The sequence below is a fragment of the Microcaecilia unicolor genome, chromosome 1 (assembly GCF_901765095.1).
Source record: "Microcaecilia unicolor chromosome 1, aMicUni1.1, whole genome shotgun sequence".
Taxonomy (NCBI): Eukaryota; Metazoa; Chordata; class Amphibia; order Gymnophiona; family Siphonopidae; genus Microcaecilia; species Microcaecilia unicolor.
This window is the reverse complement of record NC_044031.1, coordinates 100,149,066-100,176,706: the sequence shown is the minus strand read 5'-3', so window position 1 is coordinate 100,176,706 and position 27,641 is coordinate 100,149,066. Positions and strand designations below refer to the sequence as shown.

The 27,641-nt window shown below is 44.1% G+C and overlaps 1 protein-coding gene across 5 annotated transcripts in view; it reads left to right on the top strand.

Moving 5' to 3' along the window:
• Positions 1 to 27,641, top strand: part of JCAD (junctional cadherin 5 associated) — a 235,912-nt gene that overhangs the window by 160,083 nt on the left and 48,188 nt on the right. For all 5 annotated transcript variants that reach the window (XR_003941750.1, XM_030199266.1, XM_030199264.1 and 2 more), the window contains one exon: positions 14,997 to 15,345. Coding sequence is in view for 4 of the 5 variants with exons in the window: in XM_030199266.1 (XP_030055126.1) it covers positions 15,059 to 15,345 (287 nt within the window). In the remaining variant the exon portion in view is untranslated. The remainder of the gene's footprint in view (positions 1 to 14,996; positions 15,346 to 27,641) is intronic.

The window sequence follows — 27,641 nt, the reverse complement described above, 5'->3', positions numbered from 1 at the left end:
TGGTAGCCGTGTTAGTCCACTCTTAAAGGTTATCAATAGAAATCAAACAAAATAAAACATGGAAAAGAAAATAAGATGATACCTTTTTTATTGGACATAACTTAATACATTTCTTGATTAGCTTTTGAAGGTTGCCCTTCTTCGTCAGATCGGAAATAAGCAAATGTGGTAGATGACAGTATATTTATAAGTACTAATAACTAAAGGAGGGTTTAGAAATCTTAATACATGAATAGGTGTGTCACTCTTTTAGACTCTTAAATCCACAATCGGGATTTTGATATGTTAATCACAAAAGAACCTCAAACCACCTCATGGAAACCCATTGCTAATGAAGCTTGGTTCACCATTTGAGGAATAAATTTCTATCATTGGTTCAAGTGAGGGGAAATGGAGAAAAACAGCCAACCGAAAAAACTCAAGCTGATTTGAGAAAACCGGATGGTCTAAAAACTCCCAACCCCCTACACTAACTAACCAAAGAGTCCAAAAAGTGCAACTCCCCTATTTCAAATGCATGCTCCCCACTGGTACTCCTTCATAACTACCTGGACCTATAACCCCTAATTGTACATATATTTCAAATAGAAGAATTTTTATATTTATACAACGGGTATTCCAATCACTTAACTACGAGCCCGTTCTTTTGTTAATTCCAACAGTCCAAAAGTCACTTATCTGATTGCTGTAAACTCGGGACTCCTTGACAGCTCCTTAACAACGAAAAAAAGATCCAGGTTGTTGGTAATCCACTACTGAGGATGATGCTTAGTTGTTCAGACCCCAAACAGCAAGGCCTAGTGCCTCCACCAAACCCCCACATCAAGCCAGCGACACAGGGGCTGAGGGTCTGGCAGACCTCCAGTCCCTCTGACCCCCCCCCCCCCCCCCCGACACAAGTTCACGGCACCCAGCCCTGACCAGTTTATTCTGGGTTGCGCAGGGCTGGGCTTCACACCATATAAGGGCTGGGCGCTGCCATTTTCAAGGCTACGTTGGAAGAGGAGAGAGTGTACTACCTCCTTCCTCCAACAAAGGTACAAGACAGCGGGGAAGACAGCCACTAGATCACCAGGTTGGGGGGGGGGGGGCTAGAATTGCAGTCCACTTGGCCACCAGGGCTTTTGGGGGGGATGCAAGGGGGTTAGGGAGCTGGAGATCCATCAGATCTCCAGCCCCCTGTGAACTTGTGTCGGGGGGGGGGGTTGGGGGGACTAGAGGTGTGTCACTGGCTTGGGGTGGGGGGGGGTCGGGGTTCATGCTCTTACGGGGGCTGTACTAGGGGGAATGGGGGGTCTGCTAGCATGCAAATGGATGCTGGATAGTCCTCACCATTTCTCCACAATGGTCTGCAAACCCTCACGCCAGCTCCAAGCTGGCATAGGGTTTGTCGCGGACAGCACGCTAATGTTTGGCGCTCTGCCCACTGATCATTGGGGAGGAATATATATAGCATGCATTTGCATGCCACTTGTGCTAAGAACCCTGTTTAGCATTCATTTGCATACTAGTTGCGGTCACAGCCTGCGAGTGCATTGTTTTACACGCTCGGGGGCTCTGATCATGGGGCGGTAACAAACGCAGGTGTTAGTATGGCGCTAATAGCCTCTAGCGCCTGCATTTGCTTCTGATCATCAGCTCATAGGTCAGGAAGATGAAACCTCCCTCTGTAATTCAACTTTACTAATTCTGACTGTGTAAAGGCAGACTTTATAAGGAGTAACCAAATAGATAAAGCAGTGGGCTGACGACCAGGGAGGGAGACCAGGTTCGAATTCTACTGTGACTCCTCGAGATCTTGAGCAAGTCACTTAACTCTTCATTGCCTCAGATTCAAAATTTGTATTTATTGATTGATTTGGATTTTGCTCATATACCTTTTCTATAATAGCTCAAGATGAGTTACATTCAGATACACTGGATATTTCCCTATCTCTGGAGGGATCACTATCTAAGGTTGTACCTGAGGCAGTGGAGGGTTAAGTGACTTGCCCAAGGTCACAAGGAGTAGCAGTGGGATTTGAACTGGCTAGGGATACTCTCTAACAACTAGGCCACCTAGTGAGCCTTACTATACCTGAACGTATCTGGTCTTGAGCTACTACTGGAAAAGGCAAACTAAATCCAAAATCCCTTCCCTTCTCTTCACTATATGCACGAAAGAAACAAAAAACAGTCATGAAAGTACAGAGGTGAATATCCTAATGTCACACAAGGAGAATAATTGTTAAAGAAAGGACACACTCAATTGTGCACAAGGAAAGGACAAAGCAGAGACAAAAAGTGATTGTTTACATTTTGTCTTGAATCCTAGTCTGAAGAGCTGCGCGGTCTGCAGTGATTAGCAAAACACTAACGTGTAAAATTGTTTTGATCATGGACCCTAACCCAAAGTGCCATCTCCCTGAAAAAGTTTGACAGTGTGATGGATTGCAAATTGCAATGCTCCTAATTTTACAAACCTGAGATCCTTTCTTACTGCCATATAGCACAGGGTCCAGCTCTGAGCTTATCTGGTGTGGTATCTCAGAGTTTTGCCCATAGATCTTTTAAGTGGAATGTGTAGATAAGGAGAAGAAACCTGAGCTCATGCAAGGCCTGGCAGATCTGAGCTACCCTAGAAAGCAAGGAACATGCAATGCACATGGCATTTAGAGGCTTGTGCTTGTCTCTTTGAGCTGTCTGCGTCTGATTTAATAGAAAATACTTTAAATAAGGATGAAATCATTGTACCAGACCCCAAAGTTGTCTGTTGAGGAAATATGTACAATGTCCTGCCAGCAGATCTAGGAACTAATTACCTCTTCAGAGTGGAATGCCAGCCCTCTTCAGTGGCGACATTTGCATTCCTTGGTTAACCCGTCTGTCATAGAGTCTGGAAATCACTACTAATATTTTAAAAGCTCACATTTCTGCTGTTTCTCCAGCTTATTCTTGCAGAGAAGTCTTAGCTTTTTTGAAATTGAATAAATAGGGTTATGTATCGATAATATATATTCTAGTGCACATTTCTCCATATGAAAGTATCTTTTATGCATGAGCTTTGCCAAACTTTTTCTTTTTTTTTCACACGTGCGGTTTTCTTTGGGCAGTTTTACCCATGTTGTTCATTACAGTGGCTCAATGATTCAGTTACCCTTTTTTTTCCACAGAAATTTTGCTTTCTTCACATTTGAACGGATAAGAGACAGACAAGCGTGTTCAGGCTCTTACAAATTCACAGTCCCAGGGAGAGGTAGAGTCTAATGAACAGGCTAGCGTTTCTGTCTCCTTTAAAACAAATGGTAGAGCGCACTGCTTAAGATCTTGGCAAAACAGAGCACTGCACAAAGTCTAGACCTTGATGCTGATGTCAAGATTCATCAGTCTGCGTGCTCTAATGATGCTCTGGATAATTCGGTGAGAGGAATTAAAGGGCACGCCTGTGGTGAGCACATTGAGCCACATGTAAGAAGCATTTCCTTAAGACAATGCTTTAGTATATTTGGTTCATTGAATTCCAACGTATAGTTCACTCTTCTGGACCATAATAGCAAGTTTAACCTGCGCTTTTTGTTTCCGCTTTCCCGTACTAGTTGTTCAGGTAAAATAGCAGATGCACGACTGTAAATACATCATAAAGCGTAACTTATGTGCGGGTACAGGGGTTTATTTAATAAACCATGTTAGAAGCCCTAGTAATTAGCAGAGGTAACCTGCACCAAGTACAAAACATCTGTGTTAAAAAAAATCTCTACAAATATATAGTTCTCCCTTTGTCGCCAGAGAAGAAAGTCAGGTGTCCATTCATGGTGGTAATTGTACTCCAGGTTGTTGCCTAGTGAGGCGGCCTTTACCACGTGTGGTCCTTGTCCATCGCTGTTGCAACAAGCACTCTGCTTCAGTCTTGATATTAAGAGCCTGTCTTCATGATATAGATGATGGAGGGTCAAACTCTAGCAAGAGCGCTCGAGCTTCTTCTAACGTGTGTACCTCTGTAGCTTTCCCTCCAAATAGAAGAGCAAAGGGATGCTGAAAACAGCAGAGGCAGGGCTGGTGGTTGGGAGGCGGGGATAGTACTGGGCAGACTTATACGGTCTGTGCCCTGAAAATGACAGATACAAATCAAGGTAAGGTATACACAAAAAGTAGCACATATGAGTTTATCTTGTTGGGCAGACTGGATGGACCGTGCAGGTCTTTTTCTGCCGTCATCTACTATGTTACTATGTTACTATGTGTTAAAGGCTGGAGGTGCTCCTGCTGTTTCTGATTCAGTAAATACACAGTATTATGTTGTGCATTGAGGGGTCACTTCAATAAAGTATTCTATAATAGCACATTAGTATGCCTAATCTGTGATACAATACTAGTGTAATTTGACATTTAGGTGACCAACTTTAGGCCTGACTACTTATGCCGTGTCTATGGCTGATGTAAATGGGCATGCCTAAATGCTGCAGTTGTGTACACGCTAAGTGGGAATGGCCATGCCCCTGCTATGGGAATGCTGACTTTCCAATTACACGCAAGAATACTTGGGTACCCAGTTATTGAATAACACCTGTGTGCAGAAAGGGCCCCTTTTACTCAGGCACGGTAGGCCTAACGCGGGCTTACCACATGATAAAAGGGCACTACCGCGGGATGCACTGAGGTGTCCCATAGTGTCACACTCAGCGTGCGCTAATCTTTTTTTATTTTCCAGCGCAGGAAACATACCCATGGGTAGAGAGTAGGCCTGGTACATTACCGTGCACTACCCAATTAGTTTGGGAGTAGCACAATAGCCCTTACCACCTCCTAAATAGGTGACGGTAAGGGCTCCCATGGTAATGGCCACATGCTAACAGGGAAATTAGCATGTGGCCATTACAGAAAAATATGCCAAGGCAGCTATTTTACCGCCATGCTAAAAGTGGCCATGGCGGACGGAGACCCCATATGCTGACATCAGCACCAGCTACTTTTTAGCATGGTTTGGTAAAAGGACCCCTTACTGTTTTACCTCCGTTTTGGTGCTCAACTACAGCTGTCTCCCAATTGCGCACCTAACATAGGCACCTAATATAGAATTACCCGTTTAGCGTATTCTAAAATTGATGCCTAGATTTAGGCACCGATTATAGTATGTGCTTAGTTGATATTGGAGCGCCTAAATCAACGTGCATCCATTTATACCAATGAAAATGTGGCGTAAATCCCAGCACATAGATTTCGGCGCACTGGGCCATATTCTATAACTAGGCATGTAAATTTCAAAATGGCCATGAAACGCCCATTTCCCTGCCCAAAACCACACCCTTTTTGCCTGCACACATTAGAAGTTTGGCGCACATCGTGCACCTAAATTCTAACCAGTGCCAATTAGTGCTTGTTACAGCTTCTTAAGTGCTGTTATCAGCGCTCATTAGCTTGTTAAGTTACACGCATTGTTATAGAATCCATGCCAATTTCAGCGCGGATCTCTAGGAGCGCTATATAGAATCCGGGGGTAATTGCTTAAGAGATAACATAGTAACATAGTAGATGACGGCAGAAAAAGACCTGTACGGTCCATCCAGTCTGCCCAACAAAATAACTCATATTTGCTGCTTTTTGTGTATACCCTACTTTGATTTGTACCTGTGCTCTTCAGGGCACAGACCGTATAAGTCTGCCCAGCACTATCCCCGCCTCCCAACCATCAGCCCCTCCTCCCAACCACTGGCTCTGGCACAGACCGTACAAGTCTGTCCAGCACTATCTCTGCCTCCCAACCACCAGTCCCGCTTCCCACCACCGGCTATGGCACAGACCGTATAAGTTTGCCCAGCACTATCCCTGCCTCCCAACCACCAGCCCCGCCTCCCGATCTTGACTAAGCTCCTGAGGATCCATTCCTTCAGCACAGGATTCCTTTATGCTTATCCCACGCATGTTTGCATTCCGTTACCGTTTTCACTTCCACCACCTCTCTCCGTGAAAAAATACTTCCTGACATTTTTCTTGAGTCTGCCCCCCTTTAATCTCATTTCATGTCCTCTCATTCTACCATCTTCCCATCTCCGGAAAAGGTTCGTTTGCGGATTAATACCTTTCAAATATTTGAACGTCTGTATCATATCACCCCTGTTTCTCCTTTCCTCCAGAGGAAATCCCATACCATTCTCGTAGCTTTTCCTTGTACCGCTTCAATTCTTTTTACATCCTTAACAAGATACGGCTTCCAAAACTGAACACAATACTCCAGGTGGGGCCTCACCAATGACTTTTACAGGGGCATCAACACCCCCTTTCTTCTGCTGGTCACACCTCTCTCTATACAGCCTAACAACCTTCTAGCTACGGCCACCACCTTGTCACACTGTTTCGTCGCCTTCAAATCCTCAGATACTATCACCCCAAGATCCCTCTCTCCACCCGTACCTATCAGACTCTCCACGCCTAACACATACGTCTCCCGTGGATTTCTATTCCTTAAGTGCATCACTTTGCATTTCTTCGCAAGTTGCTGCACCTTTAATGTGGTGTTAGTTACGCTGTTGTATTTGTCATGTTAATGGGCGGTAATCACCCCTGCGTTAACTGAAAAGTGCTGTCCTTATTCCTGTCATTCCTCTTCCACTTGAATGCAGAAATGAACATACACCAATTGTTAGTGCAGCATGTTAACTGTTAGCATGAAGCTTGCGTTAACTGTTAGCTAATGTCATTTGGTGAATAGGCCCCTAGGTGTATAATGAGGCTTTCAACATGTGTTAACAGCGTAGTGCCATTTTAATGAGGGGCCCTTTCACTAAGCCACGTAAGCACCTATGTGCGCCCAACTTGTGTCAATTTGGACTTACCACACAGCTACCGTGTGGTCCTTGCGGTAATTTCCTTTTTGACGCACGCGGCAGAATCTGGGCAGCAATCGTCATTGTACAGTTGTAAACGATTACTGCCTAGTTAATGTGTGAGACCATACCACTAAGTCAATGGCTGGCGGTACGGTCTCAGACCCAAAATGGGCGTGCGGCAATTTTTATTTTGCCACACATTCATTTTCGGCAAACATTTTTAAAAGGCCTTTTGTTACAGGTGTGCTGAAAAATGGATCTGCGTGTGTCCAAAACACGCACCTACAGTAATGCAGCCCATTTTTCGGCGCACCTTAGTAAAAGGACCCCTGATTAATGCAGTTCTTTGAGTGTTAGCACGCACTAATTACCACATTAACGGAGGAATTTTTATATGACGCCAAATGTTAGGCACTGCTTCCTTGCTGAATCTCCAGCATGGAAAAACTTTCTAATGGATGCAAGGTGCCAAAACGGGGCAGAAACTGCAACTCCAAACAAAAACACACTTATGGGCCCATTTAGATAATAGCGCTTGAGTGTTTCCATGTGAATTTGCAAAGGGGGCCTGGCCATGGGAGGGGTATGGGCGATTCAGGGGCATTCCCTTAAAATGCACAGTGTTATAGTACTGGGATTTACACCTGGTTTCAGTTTATTTTATTTATTTAGACTTGCTCACACCTTTTTCAGTAGTAGCTCAAGGTGAGTTACATTCAGGTACACTGGATATTTCTCTGTCCCAGGAGGGCTCACAATCTGTTTTTACCTGAGGCAATGGAGGGTTAAGTGACTTGCCCATGATCACTAAGCTGTGTAGGCACCCAACACATTTTAGCACAAGTTTGGAAGAAGAGGACTTCGGCTGACAGGGGTTGGGGACCCCCGCCAGCAAAGGTACCCAATGGCGACGGCGGCGGGGGAGGGTTGGCGGCAGGAAGGGGTTCGAAGGGGTTTGCGGCAGGGGGGCCAGGACCAAATCTATGGGGGCCCATGCCCCCATGGCCCCACGTAGCTACGCCCCTGTTTGTAGCTAATACACCTTAACTTTGTTAACACATTTTGGACTAGATTCTATATATCACACAGGGCCGCTTTTAACCACCTAAGGGGCCCTGGGCAAACTTTTATGGATGGGCCCTGGGCAAACACTATGTACAAACTTGTGCATAAACACACTCAGATACCATAAGAGCACTAACTCCCAGGACTCAAAGAACAAACATCCATGAAATGGCAGCACTATCAATATTACATCAGTCCCTAGAATTTCAGTAGACCACCTAGTGGGGGGAAAAAACCCCAAAACAAAACAGGACTGCTACAGATCTCTACACATAAAAAGCATGCTAGCAGAATACTGCACCTTGATCACAAGCTCAAATTACAGACAGACTCTCATCCAATGTGTAACAAGGGACCACACATCAGTACTCGATATGAACGCAAAAAAAAAAAATTGAAACCTCAAATCAGACTCTGCACGTACATTCAACAAAAGAAATACAAACTGAATTGCAAGGTATCAGAGATATGCATTTCGAAAACTGTCATATTCCAATTACTATGAAATTCAAAATAACAAATATATATTTTTTTACCTTTGTTGTCTGAACAATTTATTATTCCATGTCCTTTGGCAGCTGTGTCTTTCCTGTTTTTCTCTGTTTCATCTGTCTTTGTATGGTCTCCTGTCCATCTGACATTTCTTCTGTCTCCATGTCCACCATTTTTCTGTCTGCAGTCTTATTTGTCCTGTGTAGCATCTCCCTTCTGTGTCCCTGTCCCTATCCTACCCTTGAGTTTAGCATCTGCCCTCCCAGTGTCCCCATCTCTCCCTTTTTCAGCATCTCCCCCTTTTCTATCATCTGCCCTCCCAGTGTCTCCATCTCCCCACTTTTCCAGCAACTGCTCTGCCAGTCTCTCCATCTCCCCCCATTTTCTGGCATCTGCCCTCCCAGTATCCCAATTTCTCCGTTTTTTCCAGCATTCTGTCCATTGTCCACCATCTCCCCACCTTTTTGGCATTGTCCCTCTATGTCCCTATCTCACCGCTCTTCAAGCATTGTCTCCCATCCCCCCTCTCCCATCCCCCCCTTTCCAGTAGTGTCCCTATCTCCCCCTCCTTTCCAGTAGTGTTCCTGTCTCCCCATCTCCCACCTCCTTTCCAGTAGTGTCCTTATCTCCCCAACTCCTCCCCCCTTTTTTTGTTACATTTGTACCCCGCGCTTTCCCACTCATGGCAGGCTCAATGCGGCTTACATGGGGCAATGGAGGGTTAAGTGACTTGCCCAGAGTCACAAGGAGCTGCCTGTGCCTGAAGTGGGAATCAAACTCAGTTCCTCAGTTCCCCAGGACCAAAGTCCACCACCCTAACCACTAGGCCACTAGGCCACTCCTCCACTTTCCAGTAGTGTCCCTATTTCCCCCCCCCCCCCTTTCCAGTAGTGTCCCCATCTCTCCCCTTTCCGGTAGAGTCCCTATCTCCCCATCTCCTCCCTCCTTTCCAGTAGTGTCCCTATATCCCCATCTCCCCCTCCTTTTCAATAGTGTCCCTACTCCCTCCTTTCCAGCACTCCCTCTATATTCCATTGTCCCTACCCTCTCCCGCAATGAGATTTGATTAATCAAACCTCCTTGCTCTCCCTATCCACCATTGACCCTCTGCGTCCCTGTCCCTCCTTGTCTAGCATTTATTTTTTATGGCCTTATTTACCCCATGTTCAGTTTCTTCTCCCCCTTCCTGCATGAGTCCTGCATCTCTCTCTCTTTCTTCTACCCGCTCTCTCCCGTCCTGCAATCGTCATAATTCAGTACCAGCGATTAAGAAAGTCAACCTTCTACTGGCGTCGGGGCCTCTTCTCCGACGCTTCCTGCCTATTCGGAAAACAGGAAGTTGCAGCAGAGTAGGCGGGATGTGTCTGAGAAGAGGCCCTGACACCGGTAGAAGGTTGACTTTCTTAATCGCCGGTGCCAGAGAAGTATGACAACTGCAGGACAGGAGAGAACGGGTGGAAGAAAGAGAGAGAGAGATGCAGGACTAGGAGCAGAGAAGAGAGAGAGAGAGACATGCTCGGACTCAAGGACAAATTTACCAACGTGCAACGGGGCAGCTGGGCCTCATATATGCAGGGCCCATTGGTAAAAGCGGCCCTGATATCACACCTATAAATTTGACACCAAAATGAAATTTGCCTAAGTGTATTCTTTACAGTACATCTTAATTTAGGCGTACTTTATGGAATAAGCCTAAATTTCCATGTGGTATATAGAATATGCTGAGCGCCCATGACAGCGCCTAACTCTAGACATGGCCATATATGCCAAGTAAAAGTTGGTGGAAATACTGGTGCCTAAGTTAGGCGCAGAGCAGGTGTATTTTATAACGCTGCATGTAGTTTTCCAGAATGCCCACAACCCACCCATTCCACGCCCATAGTCATGTCCCCTTTTCGGCAACGTGCATTAGAATTTACACACACTGCTTTGCAGAATACGTGTAGTGGGTTGTGCACATAAATTGATGCCATGAGTGGAGGAGTGGCCTAGTGGTTAGAGCACCGGCCTTGCAATCTAGAGGTGGCCAGTTCAAATCCCACTGCTGCTCCTTGTGATCTTGAGCAAGTCAGTTAACCCTCCATTACCTGAAGTACAAACTTAGATTGTGAGTCCTCCTGGGACAGAGAAATATCCAATGTGCCTGAATGTAACTCACCTTGAGCTACTACTGAAAAAGGTGTGAGCAAAATCTAAATAAATAAATGCTGTTAATTGCTTGTTAACATCCAATTATCAGTGCTTGTTAAGTTATGCACATTGTTATGGAATACGCTTTGATTTCTGTGCAGAAATTTCAGCATGATATATAGAATCCCAGGATTTAGGTGCAAAACTTAGCACACCCTGATAAACAGGCCCCATATTAGGGTAAATTTATAAGAAGGTACTTAACTAGAAATGATGCATGTAGCATTTTGCCCAGAAAAATCCAATCTATTTTCAAATACAAGGGATTCACATACATTATAGTTGAAGCATAGTTGAAAGCACCTATGCATACATGTGGTGTTATATAATGATGCAAAACATGTGCATTAGCAACATATATATTTCCTTCAGATATTTCTGAAATTGAAATGTACACACATACTTTCTGACCACTCCTTGCAAATGTCACCGAAAGTGGCCTAAAGTAAAAATGCAATTTCTGGTGGCTAAAGTCAGCCTAGCTGGATAGAGCTGTTTTTACATGAATTAAGTCTACTTTTGCCAATATAAAAGGCATTTAAGTCTTTGAAACCTTACCCCAGCATGATAAAGCATCTCCACTTTGTTGTCTTTAAGTGGTATATTTCAATAGTTATCAAGTCATTTAAGTAGTTTAAGATATTTCAATTAATATAAATCACTCATCCTTCTGGTACAGGCAAGACAATAAATTGCATGTTATAAATTCTGTTCAGATGCTTTTCTTTCTCTGACTGGTATGTGTATATCAAGTAGTGTTATTTAGGATAGTAAAAAGAGTTTTTAAAAAATGGAAAAACATTTTGATGTTGTTTAATGATTTCAACTATTTGTTGTAAAGGGCCCCTCTGTAGCATTCTTCACATCAGTCTGGCAGTTGAATGGTTAAATGTGTGTAAGGCGGAAATTGGTGTGATAGTCCATATCCTCAGGAAGTAACATGTACTACCAGGATGATGTCACTGGCAAACAAAGCCAGTGCGGCCTGGAAAAACAAACTGTGTGAGACATTGTTGATCTTAGCACAGATTAGAAACATTACACATGCAGGAGTAATTGCCATGATCTGAAGGGTCTGTCCCCAGAAACAGAAAATACAACCAGAGGTGCAGGGACACTGAACAAATATGATCATATGTCGATCCTTTGCTCTTGCATTTATTTACTTTCACCTTAAAACTGACTTGCTGCCTCTATGGAAGGGATTTCAAAGTTATCTAGTCACAAAGGCCATTTATGTATTAAAAAAGTAGACTTAGTGGACCTCACTCCTTTCTCTCCTTTCATTCCTTGCATATCTTATTCCCCCTCCACACTACCCATACCTTCTCTCTCCTATCCCTCCTTCTGTGTCTTTTCTCCCATCTTCCTACCCTTTTCCCCGAGCTCTGTGGAACTTTTCTACATGCCCGCTAGGCACCCCCTGCCATTCCTCCACAGATAGAACTTCTCTTTCTCCTCTCCTCTCTTTTCTCACAACTGTTGCTTTTATTAAGGAGAATAGTTGTGGCCCTAACTTTGGTAGTGCAGGAAGTCGTGAACATTGCCAGTTAGCTCCAGATTTGCTTTGATCCAGTCCTGGGTTTACCCAGAAGCGGAGCCAAGTTGACGGCGCAGGGGGAGCGAAAGCGGCGCGAGAGCGGAATACTGCCGGCGCACATTTTCAATGCAACACGACGAGAAAAAAAATAGGCGCCGGCAGAACTCCGTTTGGGGGAGCGCCCACTCCCCTGGTGCCCCACCTACCTACGCCACTGGGTTTACCCCCACTGCATGCAGGGACATCTCGTCTTGCTGTTCTTAGTGAATGCAATTTGGGACATCAGAGCTACGAGTTCTAGCATTCAATGGGAGAAACCTAAGACTGGATCATCCCTGTCAGTCAAGCCTGGAGCCAACTGCCAACCCTAAGGAGTATGGGCTAACTAATATACTATAACAACCCATGTTCCAGCCTCTGCAGTCTCCGTACACCAAGCGGAATCTGGGAACGCCTATTAATATAGAACCTAAATTTAAAAAGCCTTATGCAAACATTAGCAAATAGTGGGTAAACAAGGACTTAAAAAAAAAATCCCAGTTCAGGGAATGACTAACTGTGGGCCATATGAATATCTATGGGCTTGATTTTCTAACAAGACACCTAAGCAAGAAGTCCGAAAAAGCAGCAATTTTAAGCACAGTTTGTAAAAGATGCCTATATGGTTTTAGAAAATAGGCTCCCACATACCTCCCCAGTAGTTCACAAAAGCCAGCCAACATATTTACACCTGCTGTGAAGAAGATGTAAATGTCTATGTGTAGTCTATGCATATACATGTGTATTTTTATAAAATGTGGAGGGTTTATTCACATATCACCTGCTGTTAAGCATATCCCCCCTAATTCTGTACAAGTCGCCAAAAATTGTGCATGCAAATTTAATTAAATAACAAGCTTATTAGTGCCAATAATTAGCTTTTTAACAAGCAATTATTGGCATTAATTAGATTTAATTGGGATATACGCAAGTAAGTTTAGGTGCAGGATCCACGCCTAAATTTTACTCGTGATTTTTAAAAAGGGGCATGGAAATAGGAGGGTCATGAGCGGAACTGAGGCGTTTCTAGCATTTATGCGCATTGTTATAGAATAATGGGGATATGCACCTAATGTAGGCATGTACATTTGCACCATATTTCAGTTGGTGCAAATGGCCATGCCTAAAGTTAGGTGCGATTCCCAGGCATAAGCGCTGTTCTATAAACTACGCCTAACTTTAAGCATGGTTTACAGAATAGTGCTTTTGGCGCCATTTATAGAATCTAGCCAGTAACTCTCTTTGAATATCCAATTCAGAAGCTGAGGAGCTCTCTCTATGCCTCTGACTGACCATTTTTCTTTCCTGCTCAGTCTCCACTACTACTACTACTTATCATTTCTATAGTGCTACTAGACGTACAGAGCGCAGACTTTGCCCATTAATGCCCACTGCTTAGGATCCTCCTTTTTCAATTATGAGAACATTTTTTAATTCAGTCACCTGCACAGGGAGAGTATTCCTTGCAGATAAATCTTTCTGCTGAGAAATACTTTAAGTTACTCCTGACTTTACCACTGCCAACCTCATATCGTGCTCTTGTGTTCTCATATTCCCACATATTCTTGACTCATGCAATGTGGTGGAACTCCTACAATTAGGTCATCATGCTTCTCCATGTTTGTAATCTAGCAAATGTATTCCTCTCTTCAGGTGCATGATTCGAGGTACAGAAGGTGTTTTAAAGGTCTAGATAACAACTGAAGTGCCTTTCGACGTAATCAGAAATCAGGATGTTTTAATCACTCAAATATGTACCTGTTTAACTTTAGCATTTGTATAGCTATGGTGGGACATCTGTATTGCAGTGTGGTCATATTTGTGAGTATGTACTTCATGGTGCACCTAAGTAAGGGGCCCTTTCACTAAGCCACGGCAAAAAGTGGCCTGCAGCAGTGCGAGCGTGTCTTTTGGGCGTGTGCCGAGACAGTTTTTATCACGTCCTGGAGAAAGAGCCTTTTTTAAGAGGCCGCAAAATGGATGTGTGGCAAAATAAAAACCAGCATACGTCCATTTTCAGCCTGAGACCTTACCGCCACCCTTTGATTTAGCGGTAAGGTCTCACGCGCTACCCAGGCGTTAGGCATGCAGCGCATGCCCACTGCCATTTACCACTGGGTAAGCTCCATGCAGTATAAAATAGAAAATATTTTCTACCGTGTGTTTTCAGTGGCGCCAAATTCAGAATTACCATCTGGGGCACACGGTACCCAGGCGGTAATGCCGATTTGACACACGCTGGACGCGCGTAGGCCCTTACAAGCCTTTGTAAAAGGGCCCCTTAGATTTAATGGACTCAGAACCATACAGTACAAACCTATATTAATGCAATGAAAAAATCCCTTGCCATATGATTTCAACAGGTTTGATATCTTATAGCAATTTCAGTTCTAAATTGTGAAAAGATCATATAAGCAGTGCCTTATATATGAAAACAATACCCCAGGTTTGTTTGAACAGGGCACCACTTTCTAATGTGGGACTGCTTGCTGCCTCTTAAATTAGCTTTAACAGTAAGCCAGACCCGACTACAATTTCCATGACCGCATCTCAGAACATTTAAAGTTGAAGTGACCATTAGCTTCTCACATCAACCAGGAAGAGTCAGCAGTAGGTCAGCATCAGTCCTCTGCCTGAATATAATATAGTCTAACTAGGCATTGCTAACTTTAGAGAATTATTATTTTATACATCAATATGTATCAGATTAGCACAAGATATTTTTTTAATCAGGCAAAAAAAACCCCTAAATATTTAATGAAAAGTAGCTTATTAATTAAAAAGAAATGTGTAACATCACCTACATGTTGCCAGTGCCAGACAAAAGTATTTTATTTCTGGGTCTAACCCAGTGTTTTCTCTTTCAGAGTGGAAAGATACAGCTACACAGATGTTTGATCTGGCATGGCTGTGAGTGAAAAGGGGCACTATGTTCAGTGTGGAAGACCTCCTCATTTCTCACGGATACAAATTGTCAGAAAATGCCACTTCATCCTCCGAGAACAAATGCAATGCATTTCAGCAAGAAAGCAGAGAGGCTGGATCTGGTCTTGAAACGTTGAATGGGTGTGAGACAGACTCTGGCAAGAGGCCACTGGTGAAAGGTTACTTCAGTGACAATGAAACGGGTCTCAGGAGCCGGCAGAGGCAGACTACAGTAGGCAGTTGCCGCAGAGATCAGAAAGATCTAGGGAGTTTTGAAACTTCAAATGGCAGGTGAGTTTTTGTAGCTGTTCCTTTTTATCTATTTCTTCTGATGCTAGCATTGCTAGAGACCAGGCTGAATGGATACCTACTATTGTGGTTAAGCATCCTTTGCAATTTAAATTGAAAAGTGAACATGAATTATATGAAGAGAAATACAACAGTAATTATAATAAACATTTTCTCCCAAAAGTATCTGTTTTCAGTTTCTAGTTATAGTCATTTTACTACAGCAAATAAATAGGATTTTGTTTTGTTCATCCAAAAATAAAGTTAATGTTTCTTCTCACAAATGTAGGTTAAAGGGGTAGTTATATAAAGTATTCTCTGCTTGTAAAGTGATCCTGGGGATGTATTATGGACAGAGCTGGGGCAGCACTGTAAGGTAATTGTGCAGAAGCAATGCGGAAAGGCTGAAGCGGCTAGGGCTCTTTGGCTTGGAGAAAAGACTGCTGAGGGGAGATATGATAGAGGTCTGTAAAATAATGAGTGAACTGGAATGGGTAGACGTGAATCGCTTGTTTACTCTTTCCAAAAATACTAGGACTAGGGGGCACACGATGAAGCTACAAAGTAGTACATTTAAAATGAATCAGCGAAAATATTTCTTCACTCAATGTGCAATGAAACTCTGGAATTCATTGCCAGAGAATGTAGTACAAGCGGTTAGCTTAGCGGTGTTTAAAAAAGGTTTGGATGGCTTCCTAAAGGAAACGTCCATAGCCCATTATTAAAATGGACTAGGGGAAAATCCACTGCTTATTTCTAGGATAAGCAGCATAAATTATATTGTACTTTTTTGGGATCTTGCCAGGTACTTGTGACCTGGATTGGTCACTGTTGGAAACAGGATGCTGGGCTTGATGGACCTTCGGTCTGTCCCAGTATTATGTACTTAAAGGAAGTCACACCTGTGTCAGAGCAGGATCAAGTGTGCACAAGTGGGGATTAATCCAGGACCCTCTTTTATAAAGACATGTCTATGTGAATATTGCCTTCATTACAAGCGCACCTTTTTACTACTACTACTATTTAACATTTCTAATGCGCTACCAGGGTTGCGCAGCGCTGTACAATTAACAAAGAAGGACAGTCCCTGCTAAAAGGAGCTTACATGTTTTTATAGGTACCCTGTTATAAACGTATCCCCTTCGCATGTGTTCATTCTGGAACTTTTGTGGTGCGATTCACGTTTTTTTGAAAGTTGCTTTCTGCACAGCAGAATGTCAGCCAATAATTTGTGACTTCATTTGAGTAGTGGTGTTTGAGGTTTGGTAACAATAACAGAAAAAAAGTACAATATTCAAAAGAGTTTAACAGGGCAAGAGAGGTTCATGCCCAGTTAAACCCCACTGAGCTGGCCACCTACCAATATTCAGTGACACTTAACTGGGTGGCTCCATTGAATATTGCCTGTGATTGCCCAGGTGAAATCTGGGTAGTGGAGGGGTGATCCAGGGACAGAGTCAGGGAAGACTTGGAGTTATGCAATTCAGTGCCTGTGCCTGCATAGCTTAGTGGCCAGATAGGACCACATAAAGGCTGTTCTAACTTTGCTCGCTTAATTATGTGGTGCCGGCAATGAGCACTCTTGATTATTCCTCTGTTCTCCCCTCCTTCTCTCCCCTGAACATAAGCATTCCCCCTCTTGACCCTCCCCCAAGAGCATTGGCCCTTTCCCACCCCCATGACAAGAGTGTACTCCCTTCCTGACGCTCCAACAAGAATTCTCTTCCTGACCCCCCTCCCCTTTTCACAAGATCTTTCCCTCCATGAGCATTGTCCCTTTCCAGAAGGCCCCCAACCCCTCAACCCCTCTAGACCATCCCAGACATTCATTAAAAGTCTATGTGGTTTAGTGTAGAATGGGCAAGAGTGATTTCTACTGTTGCCTATGACAGTTCTGGGCTAAAAATTGCTGCCACAACCTCTAGTGGCAATCTTGCAGTATCGTGAGACTGCAGCTAGAGGTCACTGCATTCATTTTGAACCTGAAGCAGCCATGGGCAGGAGCAAATGGGGATTGCTGCAGTTCGTCCTACACTACACTACCAAGGACTCTTAAAAGTCTAGGAGGTCCTGCAGGAGCAGGGAGGAGGTCTTCTGGTGGAGAAATGCTCATGGGGGAAGCTCTTGTGAAGAGGAGTTTCGGGTGGGGGACAGTGCTCATGGGAGGAAGGTTTTCTAGGTGGGGGGAAGGAAGTTGACATGATGGATCAGAATGGAGGAAAACAGAATCAGTGACAGATCCCCTTATGTGGGTCCTGGTGAATGTCTTGGCCCCAGCTGAATATCAGCATAGACACATATGAGTGCTGGCGGCCAGCACACGTCCAGTCATACCCATATATATTCAATGCCAGTGCCTGGACATGGTCTGCCATTGAATATCCAGGTCTAATTTAGCTGGTGACAGTCAGCACTTATAAACAGCTGATTGCCACTGGCTGAATATTGACCAGAAAGAAATTTAAAAACAATAAAAAAGAAATCCTGATTATACATTTTATGTAAAAGGAGATCTAATTTCAAACAAAGGTTAAAAAACAATCACACCAAAAAAGGGAAAATTGTTTAGGCATTAAAAAGAGGATAGCATGTTAGTAACGTGTGTTTCATAGTAACATAGTAAACTAGTAAAAAAAGGCCCGTTTCTAACACAAATGAAACGGGCGCTAGCAAGGTTTTCCTCGGAGTGTGTATGTTTAAGAGAGTGTGTGTGAGAGTGACTGTGTGAGAGAGAGAGAGTGAATGTGCGAGTGTGTGTGTGTGACAGAGAGAGAGTGAGACTGGGAGCGAGTGTGTCTGTGTGAGAGAGAGTGTGTGTGTGAGAATGAGAGTGTGTGCCAGTCCCCCCCTCTCTCCCTCCTTCCCAGTTCCAGGGTCGTCCGTCCCCTCCCTCCCTCTCTTCAAGTGCCAGGGTCGTCCCCTCCTTTCCTCCCTTCAAGTGCCAGAGTCGTTCCCTCCCTCCTTCCCTCCGAGTTCCAGGGTCGTCCCCTCCCTCCCTCTGAGTTCCATGGTCGTCCCCTCCCTCCCTCCGTGTTTCAGGGTCATCCCCTCCCGATTTATCCTTTATACGGAGAAGGAAACATTGTTGATTTAAACTTAGAATGAACTCTCTACTTATCTTATGGAGGGATTGCTGCGGTCATGAGTGAAGTTCATTTTGCTGGGGTCCCAGTCGATAAAGTGACGTAAAAGTGACTGTGGTGTTGGAGGTTTTTGATGTCCAGTCATTAGTGTCTCATGCTCAGTTGACCCTCCGTGTTTCAGGGTCGTCCCCTTCTTCCCTCCCCCGCTCTGTGTTTCAGGGTCGTTCCCTCCCTCCCTCCGTCCCTCTGTGTTAAGTCTCCATAATCAGGATAGTGGGCAGCACTGGGATAGCTCTGCAGGGAGGGGTGGGGGCCGAGGGGGGGGGTTGATGCACCAGGGGAGGGGTTGATGAGCCGAGGGGGGCTCCTGCTCCTGATCGCCGCGTCCTGGCTGCTGCCGGCCGCCCTGCTCTTTCCCATCGCCTTACCTGGCGGCGCCGTGATCCGCGTCCACATCACGCACCCCGCCCCCTCCCAGGTCAGCCCCGCCCCCAGGGGTGTGGCCACAATGGCAACAGTGACGTCAGCCAGGGCTTCGGAGCCTAGCAGACCAACTCTGAAGAAAGTCACAGACACAGGCAGCCAGATGCATAGAACGTTGGAGGTGAGAATTATTATATAGGATGATGACAGATAAAGATCTGAACGGTGCATGCAGTCTGCCCAACATTCAGACTCATCAAGTCATGATTATACCAACAATGAATGTGATATAAAATACTTGATCATTGTCTCTCTTTGGCATTTCTGGGACATAGACCATAGAAGTCCGTCCAGCCTTGTTCTTAGGTTCCAACTACTGAAGTTGCTGTTGAAGCCCACTCCAGCCTATCCAAATCCATCTTGCCATTTGCAAGACACAGATCATAAAAGTCTGGCCAGCCCTGTCCCCATTTTCCAAATTACTGAAGTTTCCATCAAAGCCCCTTTCAGCCCATCCTAAATCGGTTGCCCTATACGGGACTCAGACCGTACAAGCTTGCAAAGCACCAGCCTTAGTTCTTCACAGCCAGAGTCACCATCTAAGCGCCACTCGACATGCAAACACACACAGAACCATTTTAAAGTTTTGTTTCTTATACCATTCATTATCTAATTAGAGATCCTCTGAGTTCATCCCATGCCTTTTTGAATTCCACCACCTCTCTCAGGAGAGCATTCCAGGCATCAACCACACTTTCTGTGAAAAAGAATTTCCTGACATTACTCCTAAATCCTGTGACCTCAATTCATGTCCTCTAGTTTTACTATTTACCCTTCTCTGGGAAATATTTGTTTCTACTGTAACGCCCTCTGGGCTTTTGTAGTGTCTCAATCCAACTTCTACAGTTGTACAAAGCTACTAGTGTTACAGTGGAAGGTGGTAAGAAAACCTCCCCTGGATTAAGACACACATTCACCCGTAACCGCTTCAGAAGTTAAAAAAAAACAGCATTAGCACTGAAAACATGTGATATCCCTTAAGAAAAAGAAACACACATTATTAAAAAAAATTCTTTATTGCACCATGGCATAAAAAAACTTGTGATGTTGCTTTAGATTGTAAGCTCCTTGAGCAGGGACTGTCCTATGTTAAATTGTACAGCGCTGCGTAACCCTAGTAGCGCTTTAGAAATGTCAAGTAGTAGTAGTAGTTCTTTAAGAACAGAGTCAAGCTCTCAGAATACTCTAACATTCTATCATGAAATCATTTAGGAGGTATGACTGTCAAGTGTCTCATAACAATCAGAATACCCTTCTTTCAAGACAAATATTCTCTAAATGCAGTATTTTTCAACAGGGGTGACATTAACCTTAAAATACATAACAATTTTTATATCACTCATTTGTTAAAGACTGTATCACTTTGTGTTGCAGTTTGTTTCTCTCTCTCTCTCTCTCTCAGTTTTTTTTTTTTTTTTTTACTTACAGGATCCTCCTCCTAAGTAAGGAACCTAATAAAAAAAATTCTTAAGAAGTTTAAGTTTCACAGTCTCTCCTTACAAAAAAAAAATCTTAGTTAACTATTTAAGTATCTCAAAGGCAATGTCTTTCAAAGGAGAAGAGAAGAAAAAAAATGGGTTAACCCCCCCCAAAAAAAAAAAATATATATATATGTATGTGCACACAAAAAAAATTATACTTGCAAGACCTTTTCCTCTCAAAGGCTGTTCGCTCTGCCTCTCTGTTGAAGCTCTAATTTAGCAGCTCTTGTCCTGCAGCTTTCTCTCTCTGCTGCAGTGGCGTAGCCAGAAGTCAAATTTTGGGTGGGCCAACAGGTTGGATGGGTGGGCACTAGACAGTGGTATGCTGGTAAATGTTTAACAACAGGCTCTCTCCCCAGTCCACCTATGCATCCCCCCCCCCCTGTCCACCTGTGCACCTCCCCTCAAAATTGCAGAGCTGGCTTTTTGAGGGGAGGGCTTCCTTTCCATTTATTTCTTTATTTTCTGCCTTTCTTCATTTCTTGCTCTATATCCGTAAGTAAAAGCTGGGTCCTCCGCAGACTTGACTGTCCAGTGGATCCAGCTTCTGCCTATTTTCTTCATCCATGTAAAGTTTTTCTCCTATCTTCCTTTCCCCTCATCTCATCTCCTTCCTCACTCTTCCATACCTTCCATCCATGTCCAGCATTTCTTCTCTTTCCCTTCCCTCTCCTCCATCCATGTCCAGCAACCCTCCTCTCCCCTGCCCTTCCCTCCATCCACCCATGTCCAGCAACTCTCCTCTCCCCTCCATCCATCCATAGCAATTCTTTTCTCTCCCCTGCCCCCCCTCTATCCATTCATACCCAGCAATTCTCCTCTCTGCCCTGCCCCTATCCATCCATACCCAGCAATTCTGTTCTTGCCCCTGCCCCCCTCTATCCATCCATACCCAGTCCCAGCAATTCTCTTTTCTCCCCTGTCCCCTCCCTACAGCCATCAGCGATTCTCCTCTCTCCCCTGCCCTCCCCTCCCACTCCCATCCATGTCCTGAGATTCTCCTTCGCCCCCATCCTTCGCTCCCATTCCATTCCACCTGCCCGCCCTCTTCTCCCCCCAAAAATGTACAGTGGAAGCAGGCTGAGCTCCCTTCCTGAATCTGCCTCCCTCTCTCTCACAGCAGCGCTTCCCAGACGTTGCCTACCGCCGCCACAATTGCAGGATCTACCTCCCTCCATCACGGTCTCAGGACTCAGCAGCAGCGGTAGCAAATCATACATGCTGCCTCCTTCTAACCCGGAAGCGTCTCCTCTGCGAGTCCCGCCCCCATTATCAGAACTTTCTGTTTCTGCAGTGCTGGGGCAGGACGCGGCAGAGGAGACGCTTCTGGGTTAGAAGGAGGTAGCGTGTATGATTCGCTACCGCTGCTGCTGAGTGCTGAGCCTGAGACCGTGATGGAGAGAGGTAGATCTTGCACGATTGTGGCAGCGGTAGGCAGCGTCTGGGAAGCGCTGCCGTGAGAGAGAGGGAGGCAGATACAGGAACGGAGCACAGCCTGCTCCCTCCGCTCCGCTGCCTCCACTGCTGGGCGGGCCTGAACCCAAACTGGGTGGGCCTAGGCCCACCCAGGCCCATCCGTGGCTACGCCCCTGCTCTGCTGTAGTTTTGAACCTGCGGCTCTGTCTCTCTGTTGAAGCTCTGATTCAGCAGCTCTGGTCCTGCAGCTTTCTTTGGCATTACTATTTGCCCTTTTCCCTAAACTTTTCAGACATTGATACTTAGTCTCTCTGTAAAGCGCATAACAGCAACAACCTTTTTCTTATTATAAAAAAAACTTCCTACTCTTCTTCCAGCCTTAACCATAACAACCAGAACTCTCTGACATCATCATTCCCTTATTATCCAATCAAAAAGCCTTACAGGGAAGTCATAGTTTGGAGGTTGGTAGGGACCTATGATTAGAATATGGTGGCGTTGTATGTAATCTTATTGTATAGGATCGGGATTGTGTTGTCGCCTGTCTGGGGTCCTGTCCTCCAAATATGACCAAAACCGAGCTTCTCATTTTCCCCCCCAAACCCACCTCCCCGCTCCCCCCGTTTTCTATTTCTGTTGATGGCTCTCTCATTCTCCCTGTCTCCTCAGCTCGAAACCTTGGGGTCATCTTTGACTCTTCTCTGTCCTTCTCTGCTCATATCCAGCAGACCGCCAAGACCTGTCGTTTCTTTCTTTACAACATCCGTAAAATCCGCCCCTTTCTTTCCGAGCACTCTACCAAAACCCTCATCCACACCCTTGTCACCTCTCGTTTAGACTACTGCAATCTGCTTCTTGCTGGCCTCCCACTTAGTCACCTCTCCCCTCTCCAGTCAGTTCAAAACTCTGCTGCCCGTCTCATCTTCCGCCAGGGTCGCTTTACTCATACTACCCCTCTCCTCAAGACCCTTCACTGGCTCCCTATCCGTTTTCGAATCCTGTTCAAACTTCTTCTACTAACCTATAAATGTATTCACTCTGCTTCTCCCCAGTATCTCTCCACACTCGTCCTTCCCTACACCCCTTCCCGTGCACTCCGCTCCATGGATAAATCCTTCTTATCTGTTCCCTTCTCCACTACTGCCAACTCCAGACTTCGCGCCTTCTGTCTCGCTGCACCCTACGCCTGGAATAAACTTCCTGAGCCCCTACGTCTTGCCCCATCCTTGGCCACCTTTAAATCTAGACTGAAAGCCCACTTCTTTAACATTGCTTTTGACTCGTAACCACTTGTAACCACTCGCCTCCACCTACCCTCCTCTCTTCCTTCCCGTTCACATTAATTGATTTGATTTGCTTACTTTATTTATTTTTTGTCTATTAGATTGTAAGCTCTTTGAGCAGGGACTGTCTTTCTTCTATGTTTGTGCAGCGCTGCGTATGCCTTATAGCGCTATAGAAATGCTAAATAGTAGTAGTAGTAGTAGTACTGATGAAGATGGAACTCTGAATCTTTAAATATCAGCTCCATTTTTAAAACTGAATTCCCATAGACTTTAATGAGATAAAACATTTTCTCCAATATTTTAACACCCGAATATGATACCCCTTCCCCACTCGCTGCACTCCTGTAGCACGCCTCTTAAGACACCTTCACAAGTTTAGATTTTAAAAATCCGTCACACCCTGAAAATGCCACATTTTCCCCACTAACAACAACCAAACAATTACTAAAATTCCCCATTAATCACTTAATAAGTTCCCATAAATTCCCTCTATCAAGTATAACCCTTAGAATATTAAAACAGGTGCTGAAAGTTGCGCAGCCCCCTTGAAACTGCACCTTTCTATAATCCAGCCTCAAACCAACTCCCCTTTCAGCCACACCCCCAAAGTTCACCTGCATTTATCCCCTTCATTCCCCAATTGCTAAAAAAAACCCAAAATATATTCTCCCTCACACACAGCCAGCCTGTTCACAGCTTATGCCAGCTCCTGTTCTGAACCTCCAGGTACTTATTTATTTCTTTTACTGAGCTTACATTTATTAATGCTTTTCAAATTTTATGACAGAAAAATCTTATTGACCACTGGGGTCTGACACGGTTCTTGCCGTGGGAGTTTGCATTGGCATTCTTTCTGTTTTGCTCTCTGTTTTTCACATTTTTTAAAAAGATTTTCTGTAGCAGAAGAGGTTTTGAAGGTCTTTCTCCTATGGATTCCATGCAACAAAAGTTGGACGAGTTTTCTCATGTGAAGAAGCTGGTTTTGAGTGTTCTCTCTCCTACTGTTGTAGCTTTGGGGCTAGATCAGGAGCGGTTTTACTTTCAGAGGCTAAAGCGGAAGCTATTGTTGCTGTGTCTCCATTGGTTGGCTTCTAGCCTTTCTGTGAAAGTACCTTGGACTTGGACACCTGATCTGGATGGTAGTGGAGAGGCTTCAGAGTCCAAGAATCCTCGTTTAGGCTGCTCATCTGCAGGAGTATATGTGGTATCTAAGGAAGTTGTTTGATTTGAAGAAGGTATGATTCTACCTCCTAATATTTCATTGGAAACACTGATGGCTTGCTATATATGATTTAAAGAAAACCCTGCTATGAGCTTTACGGACTTTGAGACAAGAGATGGAAGATAAAATCAGTGGCGTACCTAGGGTATTTGACACCCGGGGCCAGTCATTTTTTTAACACCCCCCTCCAAAATCCAGTACTAGGCATACCGAGAATGCAAAGCACTCGGGACCTATAGAGCAATTCTACCATACCGTAAGTAGTCATTTCTACAAGTCACACAAGGAAAAGGAAAGCATCTTAAACACTGCAGTGAGCACTAGACCATCAATTCACCTATTGTAAAACGAAAGCAGCCAGAATAGTACAGATCGTTGATCCTACACAGTCAGTGCCAACTGAAAGCCTTGTCTTTTTCACAGACTCAGATTCACCCAAATCCACTATAGAATAAGAAACCATAAACTTTCTATTTAGACAAAAATTAAACTGAACCTCCAAGATGCCAGATTCTGCATACAATACAATGCAACACTTTGAAAAAAAGGTTGCGATGGAGGCAAAAACATATAGTAAAACTTTTTTTAGGTATATTAAAAGCTAGAAGCCAGCAAAAGAATCGGTTGGACTGCTAGATCACCGAGGGGTAAAAGGGGCAATCAGGGAAGACAAAGCCTTAACGGAGAGATTACATGAATTCTTTGCTTCGGTCTTCATCACAGAAGATTTGGGAGAGATACCGGTGCCAGAAATGGTATTCAAAGCTGACGAGTCGGAGAAACTGAATGAAATCTCTATAAACCTGGAAGATGTGCAGTTTGACAAATTGAAGAGTAGCAAATCTCTTGGTCTTGATGGTATTCATCCCAGAGTAACGATAGAAATGAAAAATGAACTTGCGGAACTATTGTTAGAAATATGTAATTTATCTTTAAAATCAAGCGTGGTACCAGAAGATTGGAGGATGGCCAATGTAACGCCGATATTTAAAAACGGTTCCAGAAGAGATCCGGGAAATTATAGACCGATGAGTCTGGCGTCGGTGCCAGGCAAAATGGTAGAGACTATTATAAAGAACAAAATTACAGAGCATATTCAAAAGCATGGATTAATGAGACAAAGGCAACACGGATTTAGTGAAGGAAAACCTTGCCTGGTATAAAGAAGATATTTGGTCTCAATAGAGTTAAGACTTGTGTAAAATACATAAAATAAATTATAGTCAAGATGTGAATTAATAAGAGCATGGATCAGGGTGTTCTGAGCAGTCTCGTCAAAGTAGCTTCACAAGGAATGGAATACTCGAAGGCTGTGAAAGAAGCTTTCACCACCAAGGACATCACGTGAACCAAGAGTATAGAGTGCAAGTGATAGATGAAATGGTCTTCCAATAATCCATGAGGCTACCATTTTGGAGGGTTTAGAACAATTTGACTAGCCTGTAACCAAGAAGCAACAAAATCAAAACTGTGAAATAAGTGTTCCCAGGGACGTAGTTTGGGTAAAGTGGAGGGGGAGCTGCAGTGCACATATTTTATAAAATACCTGGGTACACATGTAAAGTACATGCATAGGTTTACACCATCCTCAGAGCAGGTGTTATTGTGTTTGAATTTGCATGGTATTGGGGCTGGTTGCAGGTAATTATTTTTCATTTTTTTATCAAAGGCACCTATTGATTTAGTTTGTGACTATGTATTTTATTTATTTATTTATTGAGACTTATTAACCGCCTTTATGAAAAGGTTCATCCAAGGCGGTATTTGTTAAATAGTGTTTGGTGGGTTATTCACTTATTTAAAATATTTGTAGCCCACATTATCTGACGATTCTAGGTGGGTTACAAAGTAAACATACACAATAAGATAAAGCAACAGGAATTTGTAGGCAGATAAAAGGAATACATAAATAGCAAAGTAATATTTTTATATTTAATAAAAGAAAAATCATTTGATTGGAAGTGGATGGTGTGTTATTATGGGGCCCTTTTACTAAATGGTTGCTGTGTAGCAACTCGGAGCTACTGCTGGCCCAATACGGGTGCCGGCAGTAGTTCCGCTCCCAGCGCCTGCCATTTCCGGCACCACCAGAAATATTGAAAAAATATTTCCACAGGAAGTTACCGCCAGGTTAGCGCAGGAGCCCTTACCACCAACTTAGTGGGTGGTGGTAAGTGCTCCCCTCTGAAATGGCCACACGGAAAGTGCAAACTTACCACATGGCCATTTCATTTTTGGCTATTTTCACTCACTGCGGTAAAAGGGGCCCTGGTGCACAGCAAAAACGACCACCTCTGCTTGTGCAAGGCCCCTTTTACCACAGCTTAGGGCACCTATGTACTAAAATTGATACTGCAAGTGTGTGAATTGGCTCTCATTTGTCTATGACATCACTTCTGATCTTTTGTCCAGTGGTGACTCAGCTGCACAAGTTTTATCAGAGTTCACTGGAACATCTGGACCACAATACATTTGACCTTACCATGATTCAGTCCTCAAGCATGTGGTCAGATTTTATTCCTGGAAGTACCGTCAAAGCTTTTGAGAAGCTTAGAGAGTTTTGCAACCTTTGATGATACACCAAGACTTGATATTGTACTTTTGACTTTCCAGCCCAAGACAAAGGATTAGCAAAGGAGTTTAATCTCTCCTTCTTGAATGGAAACAGCTCTGGCTTGTGGAGCATAAGGAAAGCTTCATGTTCAAAATGATGCCTAGTACACCTTTCAAAAACAAAGGACTAAGGGATCATTTTATTAAAGTGCTGCTAAGCCCAACATGGTTTAGCATGCAAAAAAAAAAAAAAGACTGTAATTTGCCTGCTTGTGTGTGTTACATGATTTTAAAAAGTATTTTTAACAGGGGACACATTATGGGTGGAGAATGGGCGTGGGAGTGGTTTTTTTTTGTTACATTTGTACCCCGCGCTTTCCCACTCATGGCAGGCTCAATGCGGCTTACATATACAGGTACTTATTTGTACCTGGGGCAATGGAGGGTTAAGTGACTTGCCCAGAGTCCCAAGGAGCTGCCTGTGCCTGAAGTGGGAATCAAACTCAGTTCCCCAGGACCAGAGTTCACCACCCTAACCACTAGGCCACTCCTCCATCTTTGTAGATGCACTAATGGACAAATTAGCGTGGAATCTGCAAACATTTTTACTGTCGCGTTAAAAATGAGCTTAGCACATGAGAAAGTCCCACATTAAAACATACTAACTCCTCTTTTTAATGCATTTTAGTAAAAGGGCCCCTAAATTCACTCTATAATTTTATGTTCTGAGGACTGCGACTGGCGTAATTCAGCTGCAGATCATCTGTCATAATTT